At 39.9% G+C, this 20,380-nt stretch overlaps 1 protein-coding gene across 2 annotated transcripts in view; it reads left to right on the plus strand.

Moving 5' to 3' along the window:
* HECTD2 (HECT domain E3 ubiquitin protein ligase 2) overlaps nucleotides 1-20,380 on the plus strand; it is a 43,675-nt gene that overhangs the window by 18,486 nt on the left and 4,809 nt on the right. For both annotated transcript variants that reach the window (XR_007245282.1, XM_048506049.1), the window contains exons 6-16: nucleotides 3,151-3,215; nucleotides 4,858-4,903; nucleotides 7,136-7,245; nucleotides 8,507-8,655; nucleotides 11,693-11,816; nucleotides 15,400-15,496; nucleotides 16,751-16,858; nucleotides 17,696-17,828; nucleotides 18,309-18,397; nucleotides 18,804-18,962; nucleotides 19,116-19,190. Coding sequence is in view for 1 of the 2 variants with exons in the window: in XM_048506049.1 (XP_048362006.1) it covers nucleotides 3,151-3,215; nucleotides 4,858-4,903; nucleotides 7,136-7,245; nucleotides 8,507-8,655; nucleotides 11,693-11,816; nucleotides 15,400-15,496; nucleotides 16,751-16,858; nucleotides 17,696-17,828; nucleotides 18,309-18,397; nucleotides 18,804-18,962; nucleotides 19,116-19,190 (1,155 nt within the window). In the remaining variant the exon portion in view is untranslated. The remainder of the gene's footprint in view (nucleotides 1-3,150; nucleotides 3,216-4,857; nucleotides 4,904-7,135; nucleotides 7,246-8,506; nucleotides 8,656-11,692; nucleotides 11,817-15,399; nucleotides 15,497-16,750; nucleotides 16,859-17,695; nucleotides 17,829-18,308; nucleotides 18,398-18,803; nucleotides 18,963-19,115; nucleotides 19,191-20,380) is intronic.

Below are 20,380 nucleotides of genomic sequence, written 5' to 3' on the forward strand. Positions count from 1 at the left end.
CTTCTGTAAACAGTAGCAAGCAGCCAAGCAAGATCATGCAAATCAAGTGGCAAGTTACCCAGTGGTCGTGGGGAATGTGTGTTTGTGCCTACCCTAAGGAGTTCTTCCTCAAAGGCCAAAACAGCCTGTTCCCAAGTCTGCCTTTTACTTACAGAAACCAAGCCTTGAAGGCTAGCAATACTGTTGTGGTCACTGATGGCATTCATCTCTTAAAACTACAGTCTGCTTTTATTATTTGGGGGGCTTAATCCTCCAGTGCATTTTTTCAGATTTTTCTGCAAACCTGAGTTTTTGTCCCCAGTTTTTAGAACGATCTGGCTTATCTGTTCATGGTCCCAATCTCCAGGTTTCAATATCCACAAATAGGGCCATATTGAGCATTAGCTATATTGATAGTTAACACATTTTATGCATATATTTTCAGAAATAACCTACTTAATTTGTGAGCTTCTGTTTTGAACAGTGGCGTAGGATGGTTGATCTCAGACTTGCTCTGACATCCAAACTTTCAGTTTATGGTTCTAAAGAGAGTCGCATGCCTCTCTGAAGCAAGGAGGGAGCAGGAGAAAGCTGGATATGCTCCTGAGACAATCTTCCCTGGCTGGAATCATGCAGAAACTCAAACTGCAGAGACCAACAGGGGTGGAGGAGTCAGAGCTCATGGCATTGTCATCATTCCCATCTAAGTGGTACATACCTCTCAATGGAATGAAGAAGAAAAAAATAAATAAAAGAGATGCCTAAAACCTGTTACAGATAATCCCAGAAAGAATCAGAAGAACTCCCTATGGAAGATGGGGGAAATGTGAAAGGTTAAAAAAAATTGAACAAACATATAAGATTAACTTAAGGGAAATTCTTTGAATTGAAGAATTTGGAGAGGGAGCGCTAACTTTTGAAGGAGTTTAGAGAAATTCAGTCTGATTTAGAATTTGTACAACTGGAAGAAGACTTAAAAACAACAAAGGGGTCAAAGATTTGGGGGGAAAGGACTAACTCTGTACAGATAGAACTTAAAGCTCATGATGTGGTCATACTTCATCTCAAATATCAGACCAGAGAGAAGGCCTTAAAACTGAGACAGATACCAGAAGAACAGGATTCTTCAAAAGAAACCCTTAAAAAGAAAATTGCCTCAGTGCTTGCCAATCTTTTCAAGATAGAAGAGGAAGAGATGGCTGGAAAGATTGAAAAAGTCTACAAAGTGAACTCAAAAAATCCAAAATCACAGGGATTTTGCAGAGAAACTACTGATCAAATCTTAGTGACTCATCAGAAATCATCACTCAAGATGGAGGAGCAAGATGTCATTGTGATACCCTTGAAAGTCCTACAAAAGATAACATACTATGCTTTTCTAGCTGATGCTCCAAGGAAGCAACAAATAAGATTTACTTGGCCTAAATGGAAGGGCCTTCTTTTGACATACAAAGGACAACAACAGAGAATCACCTCTACAACAAATGCTAAATAATTTTTCAGGAAGAACAATAAGGATTTTACTTTAAAAATATCTAGTTGTTGAATTATTTAAATGTTTGCTGAAAGCTGATAAAACAGATTCAAATGTTAATAGAGAATGTTTGATGTCAGTTTTATTTATAAAATTTGTGGGAGAGATATTTAAAGAAAGATGGAAGATTTTTATTTACAAGTCTTCAATTTTTGAAGTAAGTTGGGGGGATAAGGTCATAGTATACTTATATCTGCATGTACTTTGCTAAGTTTTAGAAACTGAATTTGGTTGAAGTACTTACTAAGATCTTAAAGCTTTCTGGTTTTGATATCAAGGAAAAATTATTATATTATGGATAACTTCAACAATGGGTAATGGGCAGGAAGTCCAAATAGTTATTTGTAGTTTTTCACCTATAATGTAGACTAGATCATTATTGCATAATTGTTCCTATTAGTTTTGTTGTAGTTGTTATAAAATCAATACAAAATATTTTAAAATAACCTGCCTAGCTTGTTTGCACGGCTTTCTCGTTCATCTTCCTTTGGAAATCTGAACTGAACTTCAGTCCAGGGCGATTTCCCTGGCAATGCTTCTGTAACCAGATTGGTACACGAGTTTCTCTGTCTGATTTATCTAATCTCCCTATTATAAAGTTGTGACTGTTATGTTTACTCATATCCTGTCTGGCATCTTTTGGAATGATTCCTAGCAGCTATCAATCTTTTCTTGCCAGAGCAATTTTGCTCATTTCCCTACAAGCTGTCAAGGTGAAAATAGAACATAGATAACTAATAAGATTTTGCAAATATATTCATTTAATATTAAGAAATAGTTTCAAAACATTGGTTAATGAGTGAATTCACATTTTTTTTCTGATGTGTAGGGCCACATTATTCTTTCAGTAGCCTTTTTACTCAGGCAGGATGGAGATGGAAAGTTGGGGTTCACTTAACCCTTTCTCTGCTGATCATTATGCCTCTCCAGATGACTCATTTTAACAACAACACTGCCATCTACAGTATGGGAATAATGATTCTGGTCTATGTTACAGGGCTGTTTTACAAGATAATATATGTGAGGTTTTTTGAACATTGACAGCCTTGTATAAATGATAAACTGTTATTCAGTAATACTATTATATTTGGATATCATTATACTATTATATCATATCACTGATTGTAGCTGATCAGAATATGAGCATACAGTCAATCAGTGCTGTTCCTTCACTGCAACAGTTACTTTTCTGTCTGTGGTATAGTGTGTATGTTCCTTTAAGAGATAAGTACTTAAGGATATGTAACGATGGCAAATATATGAAGGACTGCAAATAAGCAAGATGGTATGCTTGCATTCCCCACTAAACATTAGGCCAACATCTCTGATACCCGTTTCTAGGGTTGGGGGAGAGGAATGAAATGCAGAGCAGTAAGAGGTTTTTTTGATGAATGTGTATAAAGTGAATGCCAATAATAGAATTAAAAGTTCCATCTGAATTTAAATTATATTCTCCTCGTTTTATTTTGTTGTATCCTGTGAGGATAATAGTGTGATTTGTGCTTTATTCCCAGTCCTTTTGATAAGAATACTCTATGAGTCATAATTTGGCCACATGGAGGTCATGATAACTGGAGAAATATCTCCTTTGATAAAATGCTAGTTACGGTTTTTTTCTCTCTCTTTATTTGTTCTAGCCTCAAGATATTCAGAAGTGTGTCTTAAAAGGAACAATTAATGGTTTATTACAGGAATGGAAAGGGTAAGTAAATCAGAACCATACGTGTTTATAGCACGCAAGTCATTTATATTTTCTATTGAAATGGAAATTTGAAAACCAAATACTTTCTTGTACCAGAAACAAGATAATCCTATTGCATCAAAAAGTCTAGCAATTTTATTGTAGTGTAAACTTTTATGATCTAGAGTTGAAGCATTATCCTCAGGCCACTGCTTATTTATATGGGTTCAGGAAAAATGTAAATAGTGGAGGCCAAAGGAAGAGCAGTAAATCTGTCCTGTTTTTCTAAATGTGTACAAAATGACAAGAGTGACCCATTCACATCAGCAGTCTCTGGTTATATTATTTTTACTGCTGTGATGCATCAAATGATGTCACACTGCTTCTCTCAAGATCATCAGACTTCAACAGAAATACTTCATAGCGAAGGTTCAGTGTAAAATTAATGAATTAAAATTCATAAGCAAACATAATCAGTGGTGTACCTGCAGGAAATGGCACCGAGGGAGCCACTGAAATGGTGGGGGGGGGGGGGGCAATTGTGTTGGGAAAAGTGGCAAGGGGAGCAAAGTAGAGGGGGCAGCCAGGAGAGCAGCAGCAAGTGGCAGGGCGAGTGGGAGAGAAGCCACAGGCAGGTGGGAGAGTAGTGGCAAGCAGTGGGGGACCCAGGTGAGAGGGAGATAAATGGTGGGAGGATGGGTGGGTGGGAGAGCACCTGTGTACTATTCACTGGCATCCAGCCTGCTTTCCCGTCCTGGCCTACAGGGGAACGGGAAGAGTCTCTGCAGGCTACCCGCCTTTCTTTCTGGATCACTGCGCGGCCTGCCTGTGCCCTCTCAGTCATTGATGGCCCCCGAACCGCTTCCTCATCCTGGCTTGCCGGGGGAGCGGGGAAGAAAGAGGAAGAGGGGGCTGGGCAGAAGCAGCCAGTCGGTGACTAAGAGATTCTAACAGTGCACAGGTAGGCCAGTGGTGATCCAGGAAAAAAGGTGGGCAGGCCAGTAGTGGAGGAAGGGAGGGGGAGGGGGCAACCAAATGTGCCTCCCACATGAGCTAGGTGTGTGGTGCCTGGGTCATGAGACACCCCCACCTCCCAAGATATGCCCCTTAACATAATTGAGACTGGCTCTCTTAACATAATTGGCTCTCTTTAGAAGACTTTCCCTCCTGTCCAAACCTGTTGCACACCTGAACAAAGATAGTATAATATGAACTCATTTGCTCGCATGAAGCCCAAGGTTTTTTGGCTGAAAAGCACTGCAAGTTTCCCTCCCCTGCAAGTTCCCTCCCGCAATTTATTGTAGTTTGTTTTTAAGATACAAACCTTTAGTGTACTGAAGTTGAGGATTATCATTAACATAATTTCAGTTTTCTGCATTTGTGTTCTCCATGCCAGCAATTATAAAAATGCTACTTCTTTCTGGATAGGAAATATCATAGTGGAGAACCTACATGAATGGCCAAAGATTTTTTTAAAATAATAAGCTTTTATATCTAGCTGAAAAATTTTAATGTATAAAAGACTAGCCTGGTTTTTGTGCACCTAAATGCAACAATGCCTTGATGTTAAGGAAGTTGGAACTGCACGTTAAGTGTATTTTTAATGTTCATTCACACCCTCAGATTGTACCTTTTACTTACTGGTCTATTTGTTTGCTTTCAGGCCACGAACAAAAGATGATCTTAGAGCATATTTTATACTTCTTCAGGTAGGAAGTATAGAAACCTTTATTTATTTATACATGGTGTAAGTATGAGATGGTATGCATACACCACCTAATGGCCTTATGTTAAGGAACACTTTGTTTTTTTCTGTTTTTTTTTACTTTGTTACAATACTAAAAAGGCATATTGACAAGTCTGCTGGCAGTTCTTTTCTTTGTGAATAATCATGGTAGTTTGTTGTTCCAATCTGAACATTAGTATATCAACTTATGAGTAAATTTTCTTACAGGCACTCTTATGCCTGGCTTTGATACATGCACATAAAATCTTCTTGTGTGGGATAGTCAACTTGGCTTTGCTTTGGGGCAGTAAAAAGACTAAAAGCCCCAACCAAAGAGGGGTCAAGAATCTGCCAGTGGGAGTAGCACAGGGCCAAATCAGCAGATTTACCCTCCTTGTGGCACTTGTCCCAGCAGAAGGGCAAATCCGCTGGTTGGCGGCTGCTGCGGCCCTTCCTGGCAATGAGACGTGTCACTGGACACCTCACCAGAATTCCTGTGCCCCCACCACTGGCATAGCAGGGACGGTCTGGGGTGTTGCCAGGGGAGGAACCAAAGTCAGTTGACTTCCTCCTCGCCATTGCCCCTGTTGTGTTGACAGCCAAGGCTTCAGACTTATGCCACCAAAAAGGTGGTGTAAGTCCATTATGCCCAGTGAGAGCTTCCTGGTGGCAGAAAGGCTTTTTTGCAATTTAAGCCTCCATGGAAGCGGCAGGCCGGTACAGCTGGTGTGCCACAACCAGGCTCCCAATTCATTGGATGTTACTGTAAGAATCCTGAGGAAAGGGAATAAAGAACACCAAGGCTGGTGACTGGGCATCAACTGCTGTCACTCAGCTTCTCAGGTGAGGCAAAGCTGCTCCACCTGTTTCCTCCCTCTCTACTTTGGGACAGTAAAAAGACCAGATGTTCTGAGGACGCGAGTAAGAAGCAACCTGGCAACTTTATATCTAAGTGTTATGAGTGTTACTCAGGTATGTAGGCCCATTGGTCTGTATTTGAACTTGCAGAGTTATACCAGTTTATCTTAACTAGAGTTATCAGGTCCCCCCTAGCCTCTGGAAGGAGGCCGGGGGTGGGGGTAGGGTTGCCAGCTCTACTTCGGGAAATTCCTGGACGTTTGGGGGTAGAGCTCAGAAAGGAAAAGGATCTCAGTGGAGTGCCATGCCATAGAGTCCCCTCTCCAAAGCATCCATTTTATCAGAGGAACTGATCACTGCAAGGTAGAGATGAGCTGTAATTCCAGAAGCTCCCCAGGCCCCACCTGGAGGCTGGCATCCCTTTAACCCCAAAAATGTGTTTTTTAATTCTAAAGAATGAAAAGGAAATACTCACAATGCATTCTATTTGAGATCAAAAATAAAATTTAAAAATAGAGATCAATCTGGCTGAACCATTCTGAAAGATTATTGTCCATAGACTCACAACTCTGATGGACAGCTGAATGAATGATTTCTGACTAGCACTTCTATGTGTGAAAAGTCTGTTTAACAAAAACAGCAGGTTTCATGTCACTTGCACATTTAGGACCAGCCAAATAATAACTGAACTTTGAAGCTGACCTTTTCAAGTCATGCACTAGTTACTTATTATTTATTTATTTTATATCCCGCCCTTTCCCCACAGGGCTCAGAGATGTAAGGCAGTGATTGTCCTTAATTGTGCCAGCAATCTGAGTGGGGTTAAGTGAGTGGATGTGTATCTCCTTGGAAGAGAGAATTGGTGTGAGAAGGTTTTAGGGCACTCTTATTTATACCTGGAAAGTTCCACATCAACCTGCTTTGCTCATTTTGGAGTCATTTTTGGTGTCTATAACTGGGATATCAAAGTGTACGTCCAACAAAGGGTTCTTCTTCCATCACATAGATGGGCATCATAAATAATAATTTCCTGATTCTACCAAGAACCAGTTTTAAGAAGTATTCACTTTAGTACAACAGGACTAATAAAGTGGAGGCCACCAGATCCTACTCTTTGTAAATAATTGCATTATACCAGACTGCCTGTGCAGCTATCTTAACTCTGTGTGCGATATTAGTTCAGTGCAGGAACCATCTTGCAGCAAAGCTAGCAAGGAAAATTCTGTTATTGCTTAATGCCAACTTCTATTCAAACAAGCTTACTGTGTGTTTTTTTGTAATAGTATTTTAATTACTGCTGTGTTTCCTAGTGAAGTCGAATGTTTATACTAACAAAGTATTTTTAATCTTTTTTCAGAATCCTCTGTTTAGTAATGCATCAACATATGTCATTTATGCTCACCTGCTAAGACAGATTGCTGCTTTAACAGAAGGCGATCATCACTTCCTAGTTCACTGGTTTAAAAAGTAAACTCTTCTGTTTTGTTTCTGTACGGTTTCTCTGCTTTCATGAACAATCTGCTCTTTTGTAATCCAGCTAATATTGATTGAATCCGTTCCTTAGTTTTTAAAAATTATTGGGGCACCAGTACCTGTTAAAACTTACACGTTGAAGCAACTATAGAGCTGGATCCCAAGTTTCCTCTGAGGCAGTGAGTTTCCATTGGTGCAGGGAACTGATGCAATAAAAATGTTCCCCTGGTGGAAGGCTTCATTATTAGCATAATGGAAATCTTTTATTCCAGCCAGAAAACTAGTGTGTGTTCTACATAGTGGTTATACTTTGTTCAGGAAAACTAACAGCCCGCTCAATGCCATTATGCTGAAGTATTCTGATTTTTATTTTTTTCATATCTCAGCAATTTGGCTTTAAAATGAATTGTTTATTTATTTGTTCATTTATTTACCACATGCAATGTACCCTATGTAATGTACAGCAATTGTTACATATTTGGCAATTTGAACCCCATATTTAATGCTTTCTTTAGGTCTTCATTTAATAGGACAAAATGCAAGATTTCAGAACTGTGAAAAACTTTTTATGTAAAAAAGAGAATCATTTCTATACTGAATTTAAAGGTTAAATAGACATTGAAACATAATGCTAGTAATCCATTTTTTCAGTGGAGTTCTGTGCAGTTACTCCAGTTTAAGCCCATTGAAATTAATGGATTTAGATTGGAGTAAATTGTAAAAATATAGCTCATACTTTAAATTACTGGATTCTGGCTTTTAAAAAAGCAGAAACCATGTAGCCAGCAAAAGAACCACGGAGAAAAGAATTGAGATGATAGTTTTCAATCAAAACATGTTTATGCTACATGTATAATACTTGATGAATCATCAAGACTTTCCTTTCTTTGAACATGGAAGGGTAATCAGGTCTTTGTTCACAGCAAGCCATAGTTTGTAGTTACATCTGAATCATCACTGTGGCTTATGCTTTCCCTGAACATTCACACTGAAAGCAGAAGCCAGTAATTAGCTTGCCATATGTGGGGGGAGAGAATGTATAAACCCAAGAACTCCTGAGGTCATTCACATAGTATTTTGTGCTACAACAAAACAAATATTTATTTCTTAACCTTTTCAAGATAACTAAACATTCCCATGCATCTGTTAATACAGTTAAGATGGAACTTTCTTCAAATAAGTAATACCTTCATGAAGAATTTTGAAGTGCAGCTGGTATTCTAGACCCAAAATAATTTCAGCATATTTTTTCTAGGCTATCACAGAAGAGATTGAAGATGATAATAGACAGATTGCTGCAGTTTATTTCTTTACGCCTGTTTCCTGCCAAACCTGAAGAGCTGCCTCCTGTGGAGAAGTGTAACTGGTGGATTCCATCAGCAACCAAAGTCTTGTCTTTATTTAGTAGGTTTTCCCAGGTGCAATTGGTTTTTGTTCCTTTTTCTAATGCATCATCATCATTGCTTTTTCATCATACTGCAACTGAAGATTTGCAGTCTTGATCGTAAGTCAGATCCAGGAACCTAGACATTTTTATTTTAGCAAGATATTATATGACTTCATTATTCATTTATTATTATGGCTTTATTGTTCCTTATTCATTAATCCAACAAATATTGCATATGCACCCATATCTACATTGGATAATCTATTATTTTGGATTAATAATTTTTCTAAATATGGGGTGAATTCTAACTCTAAACATGTCATGTAGAATTCATTTGTCAGACCATCTAGTCCTGGTGATTTTCCACAGTTAAAATTTTTAGATTACTATCTGGATGTTGCTTACAATGCTGTTTTAGCTGTTGGAATCATCTTGATTTTATTGCCCTGTTCACCATATATAATGCTTTAAAAATTATTTTAAATGTATCTGCAGTCTCCAGAACCATCACAGGCAGGAGAACAAAAGGGGAAGAAACGGTACTTGCAGTGGTAGCACCAGTTGCCAGCCAGTCCCAGGTTGTAAATGGAGATGGATGATAACTATTGTTGCCCTCAACTTCAAACGTGGTGGAACAACTCCATCTTACAGGCCCTGTAGAATTGGGAGAAATCTGGCAGGGGCCTGATCTCCACAGGCAGAGTGTCCCATTAGTCAGGGCCATGACCAAGAAGGCCCTGGGCTTGATTGAGGAGAGCCAGTCTGACCTTGGGCCAGGGACCAACAGGAGGTCCTTGTGGGGACATAATAGGAGGGGCAGTCACAAAATTATGAGGGCCTTTGACTATTTAGGGTTTTCAAGGTTAGCTCCAACACCTTGAATTTGATTTGGAAGACAATCTGGAGCCAATGCATCTGGCAGAGTACTGGTGTAACAAGTACTCTCTAAGGTGTCCTCGTAAGGACATAGGTAACTGCATTTTGAACCAGCTGAAACTTCCAAAGCAGCCTCAAGGACAGCCCCACATAAAACAAGTTCAGCAATCAGACCTGGAGGTGGCTGTTGCCTGGATCATGATGGTGAGGTCAGAATGAGATAGGTAAGGGTTTAGTTGTTAGACTCACCATAGATGGTAGGACACTGCTGCACAGTGATGAAAACCTGGTTTTTCATAGAAAAGGTGGCATCTAGCATAACACCAAAACTCTTGATGGAAGTAATGGTGTTATAACCTTTTCCACTGAAAGATTACAGTGTAGTCAGTTGTGGTGCTGCAGAAAAGGAAATAGTATGCTTCTGCATTAGAAAACTGTCCCGAATGAAAATGAGAATTAGCATTCATTTTTAAGCACTACTTTTGTCAAAACCATAGTTTTGTGCATATTTAAATATGGCTCAGCAGGCAGGGGGAGCAGGAACCTGCCAATGAGGTGGAAGGAGGCAGCACGGCTTGGCAGGCAGGGGGGGTAGGAACCCGCCAAGGGGAGAAATCTTCAAGCCACTATGGCCTCCAGACACCCAACCAGGTCTGGACTCATGTCCTGTTTGGTTGTCTATCAACAGATGGAGCTGGGTATAATCTGCATATTGGGAACAACCCAGTCCAAAGCTCCTTGGAAAATGGGGCACATACAGACTCTAAACAACACTGGGAAAAGGATCAGCCCCTGCAGTACCAGACATTCAAGAGGGTACCTGATTAATGCCTTCTCCCCTGGTGCCACCTTGTGTCCCTGTCCCTGGAGAAAGGAGGGGAGCCATTGTAAAGCAACCCCCTGGATTTCAAGGGCAGTAAGGCAGGAGGTCAACAGATTGTGACTGACCATGTTGTATGCCACTGACAAGTTGAGTAATATCAGCAAGTTGATATGCTATCAGTAATATCCATCTCAATCCAACTGGTAGCAAAGATCATCTGTAAGGGCAACTAACAAAGTCTTGATCCCATAGCTGGAAGCCTGGCTGAAAAGTATCAAGAGGCATCTTCCAGGAATTTCTGGAGCTGCTCAGCCATGTTATTTATTATTTATTTTAGTCATTATACTGAACTATGAGATCTATTAGACATTTTCCAAGTTTATTTCCATATTCAAAGAGAGATTGTGCAGCATAAAGATTCAACTGCTAGAAAAAGCATCATGAAGTATTACTTTGGTTCTGGCATATTCCAAAGAAAGTCCATCGTTCTCCAGGCCTATTGGCTTATGTTTCCTTTCCCATTTATTGAGGTCTTGTAGAATCCTCAGTCTGGATGTTGTAACTGGCCTTGGCAAATAGGTCAAAAATTTATGATGACTTTGAAACTGTCCTCCAAAGGACAGTGGGAAACCTCCTTTCACGGAGCTGCTTTTCAAACTAAAAGTAGTGAAGTGTTCAAGGAAAGGACTGTGTCCAGATCTAGAGGTCTTTTTTCTATAGTATATAGTAGTGTATGTTTTTCTACAGTCACAGAAGCTAAGAGGGCAGACGTATGGAGGAACTGGTATGATTTGGTACATTAGCTTTTTGACCGAAGATGAGTATCAAGGAAGAAGAGTTGGATTTATATCCCCCTTTTCTCTCCTGTAAGGAGACTCAAAGGGGCTTGCAAACTCCTTTCCCTTTCCCCCTCACAGCAAACACTCTGTGAGGTAGGTGGGGCTGAGAGAGCTCAGAAGAACTGTGACTAGCCCAAGATCACCCAGCTGGTGTGTGTGAGAGTGCACAGGCTACTATGAATTCAAACCCGGTTCCTCCAGATTACAGTACACTTCCTCTTAACCACTGCGCCACTGCTGCAATATATGTGCAGGTATCTGCCTGTAGTGAGCTATAGTAAATGTCTGTTTCATCTGAAGTGAGTCCCTTGCATTGTCTAAAAACAACTGGTCTTGATTTTATCTTTGAAATTAATATAGGTATAATGTTGTCTTTTAGTCTTACTAATATGTATCTCATAAAGAAAAGTACAATTATTTCTTTTTTGCCACCAAGTCACAGTTTAGATTGTCTCTAAACCAAGTTTGTTTCAAGATCCTTTCCTGAAACTTTACTATTTAAATGTATTTTTGCAGATGCTGCGAATAGCCTAGCAAATCCTCCTGTTATTCCATATACAGATTTCTATAATTCTACGCTGGATCATATTGATCTCATGGAAGAATATCACAATTGGCAATGTTATGGAAACTCTCAGAGGTAAGAAGAAAAAGTAACAGTTGGAGAAATGTTATCACTCCAAATGAAGACACAAGGCACCAAGTGTGGGTTCAACTAGTTTAACTGTATTCAGCTTACTTAAATGACTGATCTGCATCACTGCTTATTTCAATAAGCGGATTGTTTTGAGGGTCAGCTCTACTATGCATCTACGTGGCCTGCCTTCTGGATAGCTCCACCCAAGCTCCACACTCGGCCAGCATTTCTGTCAGCATTGTTTGTCACCATCTGCACAGCTATATGTGCAGAGAGATGCCCAGCTTCATCTCTCTCCCATAATGTGCCACAAGGCCGCTACCAGGTTTAAAAGATGCTATTTAGCACCAAGGGTGCTCCTTCACATCGTACCCAGCCACAAGATGGTCTGTTCCGGGCATGCACTCCATCATGCAGATGTCTCAGGATGTTTGCCAATTAACCCTACCTGTCCAAAGAAACCACCCTATTCCTGCCAGCTACTTGTGGACTAACCAATTGTAAAAACTAGGGCTATTTAATGGGAGAACCTGTGCACAGAGAAGGTAAAAAGATGCTACTTAGCACCAAGGGTTCGTGGCAGGAACAAACCAGAAGGCCACTTGTTCATTGTCATGAACAATCATATACAGAACTGCACAAGCGCAGGCCTGCAACAAAGAAAGACTTTCCAAAACTTTCTAGAAAACGTGTGAAACGTGCAGTGCTATCTCCTTCCCTCCATCTTGCACTGGCATTCCACACACACACACGCACACCGCAAACAGGTAAGTGCAGGGAGCAGGGAGAGTGCTCATTCCTCAGTTTTCTCTTCTGCCATGAGGAAAGGAACCTCTGAAACTTTCCTGTTAATCTTTACCTGAGGCATCTGGATTTCACCGTCGTCACTGTTAAAGATGGCTTTGTTTAAAAAATTTACCAAATGCAGTACAAAAGATGACACAGAATGACGGTCACAATTCCTGTATATTCTGTTTGGGAAAGGCACATAACACAGGAGCACGTAGTGCCTGTAAATCCCTGACGCAAAAAGCCTGAAAGGAGAGGGCTGGGTGTTTAAAGGCAGCTCTGGGAATGTGCTTTGAAATACAGATCTTCAGCCAGTGTAACATACAAATCCTTCTAAAGAAAGGGATTCAGAGCGCCATTAGTTGTCTCTGCCCCACCACCACTTCAGCCGAAAAGACTTCACTGGCTCATAGATCATCATCTGAACTGCCTCCTAAGAATGCAGAGAAGTCAAAACATACTCCCTTTGGCTCCCTCTCAGAAATGCCATTTTCCCCCTCCTCGATGCTGGAAGAGTCAGCCGCCTGACAACAACAGACTCTTTCCCCTCACAATCAGCACTCTCCATCACCTTGATACTGACAGTCTGCATCACCACTGAAATTTTTATTTGTTCAGGTCCGCGCATCTCCTCGATACTGAAGAGGTTTTTCACCTACTTTATTGCCTTCATTGAGATGAATCTCTTCTTCAGTGCTGGCAAATGCCTTCTTATATTCCACAACAGTCTCAAGCCTTGAGCTGTGACCCTTTCATGCTGACCAGGTAGACTTTCATCCCAGTCTGACGTTTCTTCCAAAGGTCGTCTCCTGCTTCCACCTGGCCCAAGATGTCCCTCTACCAGTGTTTTTTTAATCCCCGACCTCCTCAGCAGAACAAACATTGCATTCACGAAACGTTTGAAAGGCATAGCTTTTTTATTCGAATCACACATCATACATAATTTTAGAAAGTAACACAATTTGTTTATTTGCTTCTGTGATCCCAAAAAGAAGAAAGCAGCATCTTACCATTATCCAGATTGGTGGTCTCAGCAATAAAGCTGGCATACTCTGACGCACAAGTAGAATGCCCAGTTCCTAAGAAAGGTCACTTCAGCAGGGCCCAGGCATTATCTGCAGCATTCTTTGCAAAGGTATCTCTCATAAACAGCTACACCCTCAACCTTAGTCAAGTACTACTCCATTGACATAGATTCCAGGAGCAAAGCTATGGAGAAAGCAGTACTGTACTCACTGTTTTGCTAACCTTTAGTAAATGAGCTTGCTAATCTCCCATGTGGGACTAGACAGAGACCACAACAATGAAAACATCATTAGACTTACCTGTAATTGTTGCTCATTGAACGGTCTTCTGAACAGGCACACGTTCCTCTCCTCCACTGTGGGCTGTGTTGCTTCAGACCTCATGGTCTCTGTGCAGTAGCGAAGGAGAACTTAGGGATCATCACTCTTACAACCTCCAGCAAACACCATTTGGGTGTGAAAATGCCACCAACAAGACAGAGGGAAGGGGGAGCGTTGCATGTTTCACAAATCTAGAAATCCCTGGATACCCTGTTTTTCCCTTCATCCATGTGGTCACCCAGCATACTGATAACATGCACTTGCACTCTGCCTTCATGTTTCCATGGCAATATGCTTTAGGTAGCTTGGTACATTCACATTTCTCAATCTTTCTTTATGATATTTATCTGCATTCTTGCAGTGTTTCCCGGAGCTGCAGAGGTCACTTTCTCTTTATTTGGATAGGTCCATTACACTGTGATACTGTTCATTACTGGGCCATTTATACAACTATTTGGGGGAATGTTATAGCATTAAGTATGCATTGCTAGCTTCCGTTCCTGTTTGATAATCACTTCATTCAGCCATTGTAAACAGAATATTCTAACCCTCTTAAAAGTGGGTTCACAGCTAATTATATAAGAGGCCATGACGTTAAATTGGCATGTAGCTATAGATAATTGAAAGGAAGACATGTGCATTGTTTGTGACTGAGGGCATTATGTTAGTTAACATGGCTTAGCAATCATTTGCTGAGGGTACAGCAGGAACAAGATAACCACATAGGCAATGGGAAAGGAGTTTTCCACACAAGAGCAGTGTGTGATTCAGGGGGAAACAATGGTCTTGCTCATGTTCCAGCTTAAGACCTAATTATTTCACTGCAAGAGGATAAACTTTAGGTCTCTGACTGAGTTATATATTCAGTATCTGTCAGTGCAAAATTCACACAATGCAATGCTCTCTATGATTACATGTTTCTTTTCTATCCCTCTGGTTACTCACCACTTGAGTCTCAGCCTAGTTCTCAGTGCATGCTCTAGGTTCCTATTGGAGCATGGATGTGAGATTTCATTCAAATAGCTATTGTTGTGGAAGATAGCCACCTGCTACTTTCCCCATATTTCCTCCCCATGCTTTCAACCAGCAGGTTTTTGGATATCAACCAGTAGATTTCCTGTCTGTGACCCCAACTGGAGAGTGGGCAAAACAGGAGAAAAGAGGAGTTGTGGGGAAGGGGGTACAGTTACAGGTTTATACTATTTACCACTTCTGCCTTGAAAATCCCCACCCTCCAGCATTCATCTTTTTCATCAGTCGGGACCTAGCACCAGTAGTCACTGGTATAATGTGCATAATAGGAAAGTGACTGTAAGAAATCACAGTTTTTACAAATTTGGTTAGCCTCACTCACTGCAGCTAGTTTTAGCTATTGCACAACTAATTCACTGTGAAGAATTTTAATGAATGAGTTTGGAAGTAATTATATTTTTATTTGCTTTGTCATTTAGGTTTTCCTTCTGTCAGTATCCATTCATTATTTCTATAGCAGCAAAAAAAGTTATTATTCAAAGGGACTCAGAACAGCAAATGATAAATATTGCCCGGGTACGTACTCTTATTTATGAACCTATAGAGACTACTAAAATTGCAGCACAATAAATATTCTGTATTGTGTTGTGCATTTGGTTGAGTACTTTATTTGAGCATCAGAAAGTTGATCCTAAAAGAAAAAGCAGACATTTAAGGACTGCCTCATCTACAAATGACATTGACAGAAACCTATCTTAGAGGCTTTGTGTATTTTGGACTGCACTTAGGGGCTGCTTATTTGTTTGCTGGACCTTCCCTTGTATCCTGTAATTCGATGGACTTGCCAGAGTTTTAGAATTTTACTAATATAGGTAATCTGTAAGGAGTCTAATTGGTGGAGAGTGTTTCCAGGACAGGAAGGGCCTTGCAATTAAAATATTTTCACTTCTGCAGTATGTAATGACCTTATCTCCACCAGAGTTAAGTCATCACAACACAATTGAGATAGATATTAATGAAGATGGAAAGCATTTACCTGAAACATCTAATCAGTTGCTTTCTCGTTTATGCCAGGGGTGGACTGGCTCAATGGCAAGTCATGATTGCCAGGATTGCAATTTTACCTGTACAGGCAGGTGTACTCTTTTTTCACCCACCCTCTCTCCTTCTTCCATTAGTGGTTATCCTAAGTATTGTGACTCCAGGTTTATTTATTTATTTTATTTATTAGATTTTGTAGACCGCCTCATCCCCAAAGGGCTCTAAGCGGTTCACATATAATAAAAACCAATAAGCTACTTAAAACATCTAAAAACATTTAAATTCAATATGCAGTATCAATTCCAATAATAACAGACAACCCATGTTGGTGGCACCCGGTCTTAAGGCCGGCCTTAAGGCTGGGAGGGGCTGGCAGCGCCCAAAGATGAAACCAGTGGGGGCACTGCCAGAGATGACCAAACCATGGCAGTGCCTCACAAGGGGGCAGGTGTGAGGGAATGATATTCATAAGGGGTTCAGATATTTATAATTTGCTGAAAGATACCAAATACTATGAGTATAGTATTAGTTTGTTTTCTGCCAGTGTAGCTCTAGTTGTTCTATGTTATTTGCATCATTCTTGTCATCAAAACTACAATATGCCTATAGCTTACAGAAGATGCTGGTCTCTTAAACTGGCATTTATTTATGTTTGTGTGGTATGGATTTAAGATGCTGTTCTTGTGGACTCTTGTCTGGTGGGAGCTCAAAGGTTTTTAATAATGATATACTTTAGTTTCTGGCAGAGGTTTTGTATGTTAATTTTTCTTTCTCCTGAATTCTGAACAGCAAAGCCTGGTGGACAAAGTCTCTCGGAGGCAGAGGCCTGATATGAACATGTTGTTCTTAAATGTGAAAGTGAGAAGAATGCATCTAGTTAGTGATTCTTTGGATGAGGTATGTAAAATGTTTTGTGAAGACTTTGGAAAATATTGCTGAAATCCTAAAAAAAATTCAGGTTGGTTCCCTGAAAATACTTTGCACATGAAGCCGTTTTTTTCCAAAATGTGCCCTCTTCAATGTACTCTATAACAATAGTTGTTTGTAGCATCCAGGTGGATCTACACAGGCATACAAGCCTACAGCTGAGTTAACACACCACACCATTTGCTTGCTGGTAAAAAAAACTTGAAATCAAACCTGTGACATACTATAGGTATTCTGTACATCAGTATGTAGTATAGTAGTTGGAGTATCAGACTGGGAAGTCCAGGTTTTTATCCTCCTGTGCCATGAAAGCTTGCTGGATGTCCTTAGTGTAAGGGTACAATAGAGGGGGAAAGAATGAAGTAAGCTGCTTTAGGTCCCCACTGGGGAGTAAGGCAAGGTACACCCTACAGAGCTTTTCATGTTATGTATTTTATCTATGTTGTAAGCCATCTTGAGCTCTGTAAGGAAGAAAGGTGGCTGATGTTTTATGTACATAAATAAGAGAAGCAGTATGGGAATGCGGCACTTTAAGGCATTGCTCCTGTAAGTGACATTCGGGTCTTTCCCTCTGGTTCAAGGTGTGAAGAAAATGCAGTCCCACATCCTAGAAAAAGATTTCCCTAAAACCACCCATCTCTGTTTAGTCATGTTGATTAAATTAATTAATATTTGTGTTAAGAACTGTAAATTAATATCTCGTATTAAGTAAAAACTTTAGAAATATTATTTTGCTCAGAAGAAAGCTCAAGAAAATGGATTTGTTTGTAATCTTATTCGTATATTTATATATTCTATTTTAAACAGCTGACAAGGAAGAGAGCAGATTTGAAAAAAAAATTAAAGGTTACTTTTGTAGGAGAAGCTGGTCTTGACATGGGTGGCCTCACAAAAGAATGGTTTCTGCTTCTAATTCGACAGATTTTTCATCCAGACTATGGCAAGTATCTCAACTGAAAGCATTCTAAAAATAAATGTGGCATTTTTAAAAAGTAAAAGGAATACCTGTTGCACCAACTCCATGAGGCAAAATCATTCATTATAACTTTACTGATATCATTGGATTTATAGCACTTTATTTTTCTACTCAGTCTCCAATTTTACTTCAATCATGATAGGAGTGAAAGATTCTGAAAATGAAATGAAAGGGAAGGACACAATCTAAAATTAAAGCAACTTCTAAATCGGCTTATGAGATAGATGAATTATTCAATGGAATTTATTTTCTAATGCTCAGATAACATAGAAATTAGTCCATGAAGACTCTCATTTGGGAAAAAAATATTTAGAAGTCCTTATTCTTTGCCTCATTTGTGCCCTATTTAAGTCAGCTTGGAATGAGCATGCTTAAATGTTATTAACTTTTGGCAAGCTGAATTTGAGACAGTAGTTAATATAAAATGTTTTCTGTCTCCTACAGGCATGTTTACTTATCATAAGGATTCCCACTGCCATTGGTTTAGTAGCTTAAACTGTGACAATTATTCTGAATTCCGATTGGTTGGAGCTGTATCCTTTACTGCCCACTAGAAGGTGCTGTATGCACAGCTGACACACCTTTTCAAGAATAATTTATACTTTATGTATTCTTTTGTGGGTTTTTCTCTTTCACGGAAACATTGTATTGTTATGAAGTCAATATCAGTGTACAAGTAGTTATATAAAAAGTAAGGTCCATATTTCATTTGATGTATAATTCAAGAATGGATTATTTGCTGGCTCTCAAGTGCTGCCTTACCTTCTCTTACATGAAACCTCCTGATTCACTGAGAACAGGTAGTTCTTACATTCAAATACACCTTCCAAAACTGAGGTTATATTTTTTCCCCATTAGACTCGTCAGCTATTGCTAAATCTATATTAGCATATCACAATAGATGACTGTGTGGTTTTAAACTTAACATGGACTATTCAGCTAATGGGACTGGCAGTCTACAACAGCATCACACTGGATATTCGATTTCCACCATGTTGCTACAAAAAACTGCTTAGTCCTCCCATTGTACCCTGTGATCAGAATGCACCTGTAGGAATTGGAAGTGTTACAATAGATGACCTGTGCCAGGTTATGCCGGTAAGTATGAGCACGAAAAACCCTTTTAAGTAATAATTTATGTCATGCAGACTCATGCCTTATAGTTGATCTCCTGCACCTTGTTCTTCAAGAACTGTGTGAAAAGAAGTATGTTCTATGAGTTATGTATTGTGTGTCTTTTTCTACTTACAGGAGCTGGCTCATGGACTAAAGGAGCTACTGTCATATGAAGGGAATGTTGAAGAAGATTTTTATTCAACCTTCCAGGTATAATGGAAATATATCTATTGTAAAACATAATGTATTGCTCTTATTCGATATATTTCATATATCCTGTCTGAACAAAGCTAAAATTAAGTATATAGTCAATTACGTTAAACTAACGCTGAATGTAAGAATTTGGGGGGTGGGGGAATACATCTCTGACACAGTCTAAAACACCAGTCAGTTGTATATCATTCAGCATTTTCCCCCCTACTCCTTAGACCAGAGGCATAGCAAAAGGGGAAAGCGCCTGGTGCACTGGTGCGTCCTCCACACCCATCCTGCCCCAGAACGCCCCCACCCCAGAACATCCTTGCCACACCCCATAGGGGTGCACGCCCAGTGCGTTGCGCAACCCCCACCCCGTCCCCTTGGAGCTACGCCTCTGCCTTAGACTGTATTCAGTAGGCTACATCCCTGCCATGGGAAAGGGAAAATTGTAGTCTTCAGTTTGTGGAGAAGACATCATATCTGCCTATGGGATATTAGAAAATTTATGTTTCTGTGAATATTGTTCTAGAATCTTTGTTGGCTTCTATCTTTCTCTTTTCCTCTTCATGGTAGGGGATACATCTTTCCATAGTTCCATTGTGAATGAGTACAACAGAAGCTAGACATCTCTGCGGAATTCTTGCTATGCTGTCGCTGAAACTAGAGCTGTGGCTATCAGTCTGCTATTATCTTTGAATAGATTCTTCATTACTGTTCCCTAAGAGTTGTAACACTGTGCTCAATATAGACTATAGCTACTCATCTCAGCTTCTCTGCTTCTCATCTTTGTTCTAATCTTCAGAACAGATTTCTCAGGTTCTAATCCTGACCATCCAGGCTTATCACAGCCTGCTTCTAGCACAGCCTTAGTTTCAATCTTTTTTTTTCTTCTGGAATTCCAGATGGAACACTCCATTGCCTGCTGTATATTAATGTCCTCATCTCAGAACAGAAATGATCTGTGTGCAGATCTTTTGACACTTAAGTTGCAATCCTAAGAACACTTTCCTGAGAGTAATTCCACTACATAAAATAGGACTTACTTCTGTGTATATTTGTTTAGGACTATTCCCTTGCTTTCATGCAATGTATAAAGACATACATAATTTTAAAGTGAACTCATGTAAATACACTTTGTTCAGACATGCTATCTCCTTTTCGAAATCAAGCTCAGGGGGATCTGCTTCTTCTTCACTGAAGAA

Source organism: Sphaerodactylus townsendi, linkage group LG08 (genome assembly GCF_021028975.2).
Source record: "Sphaerodactylus townsendi isolate TG3544 linkage group LG08, MPM_Stown_v2.3, whole genome shotgun sequence".
NCBI classification, from domain to species: domain Eukaryota; kingdom Metazoa; phylum Chordata; class Lepidosauria; order Squamata; family Sphaerodactylidae; genus Sphaerodactylus; species Sphaerodactylus townsendi.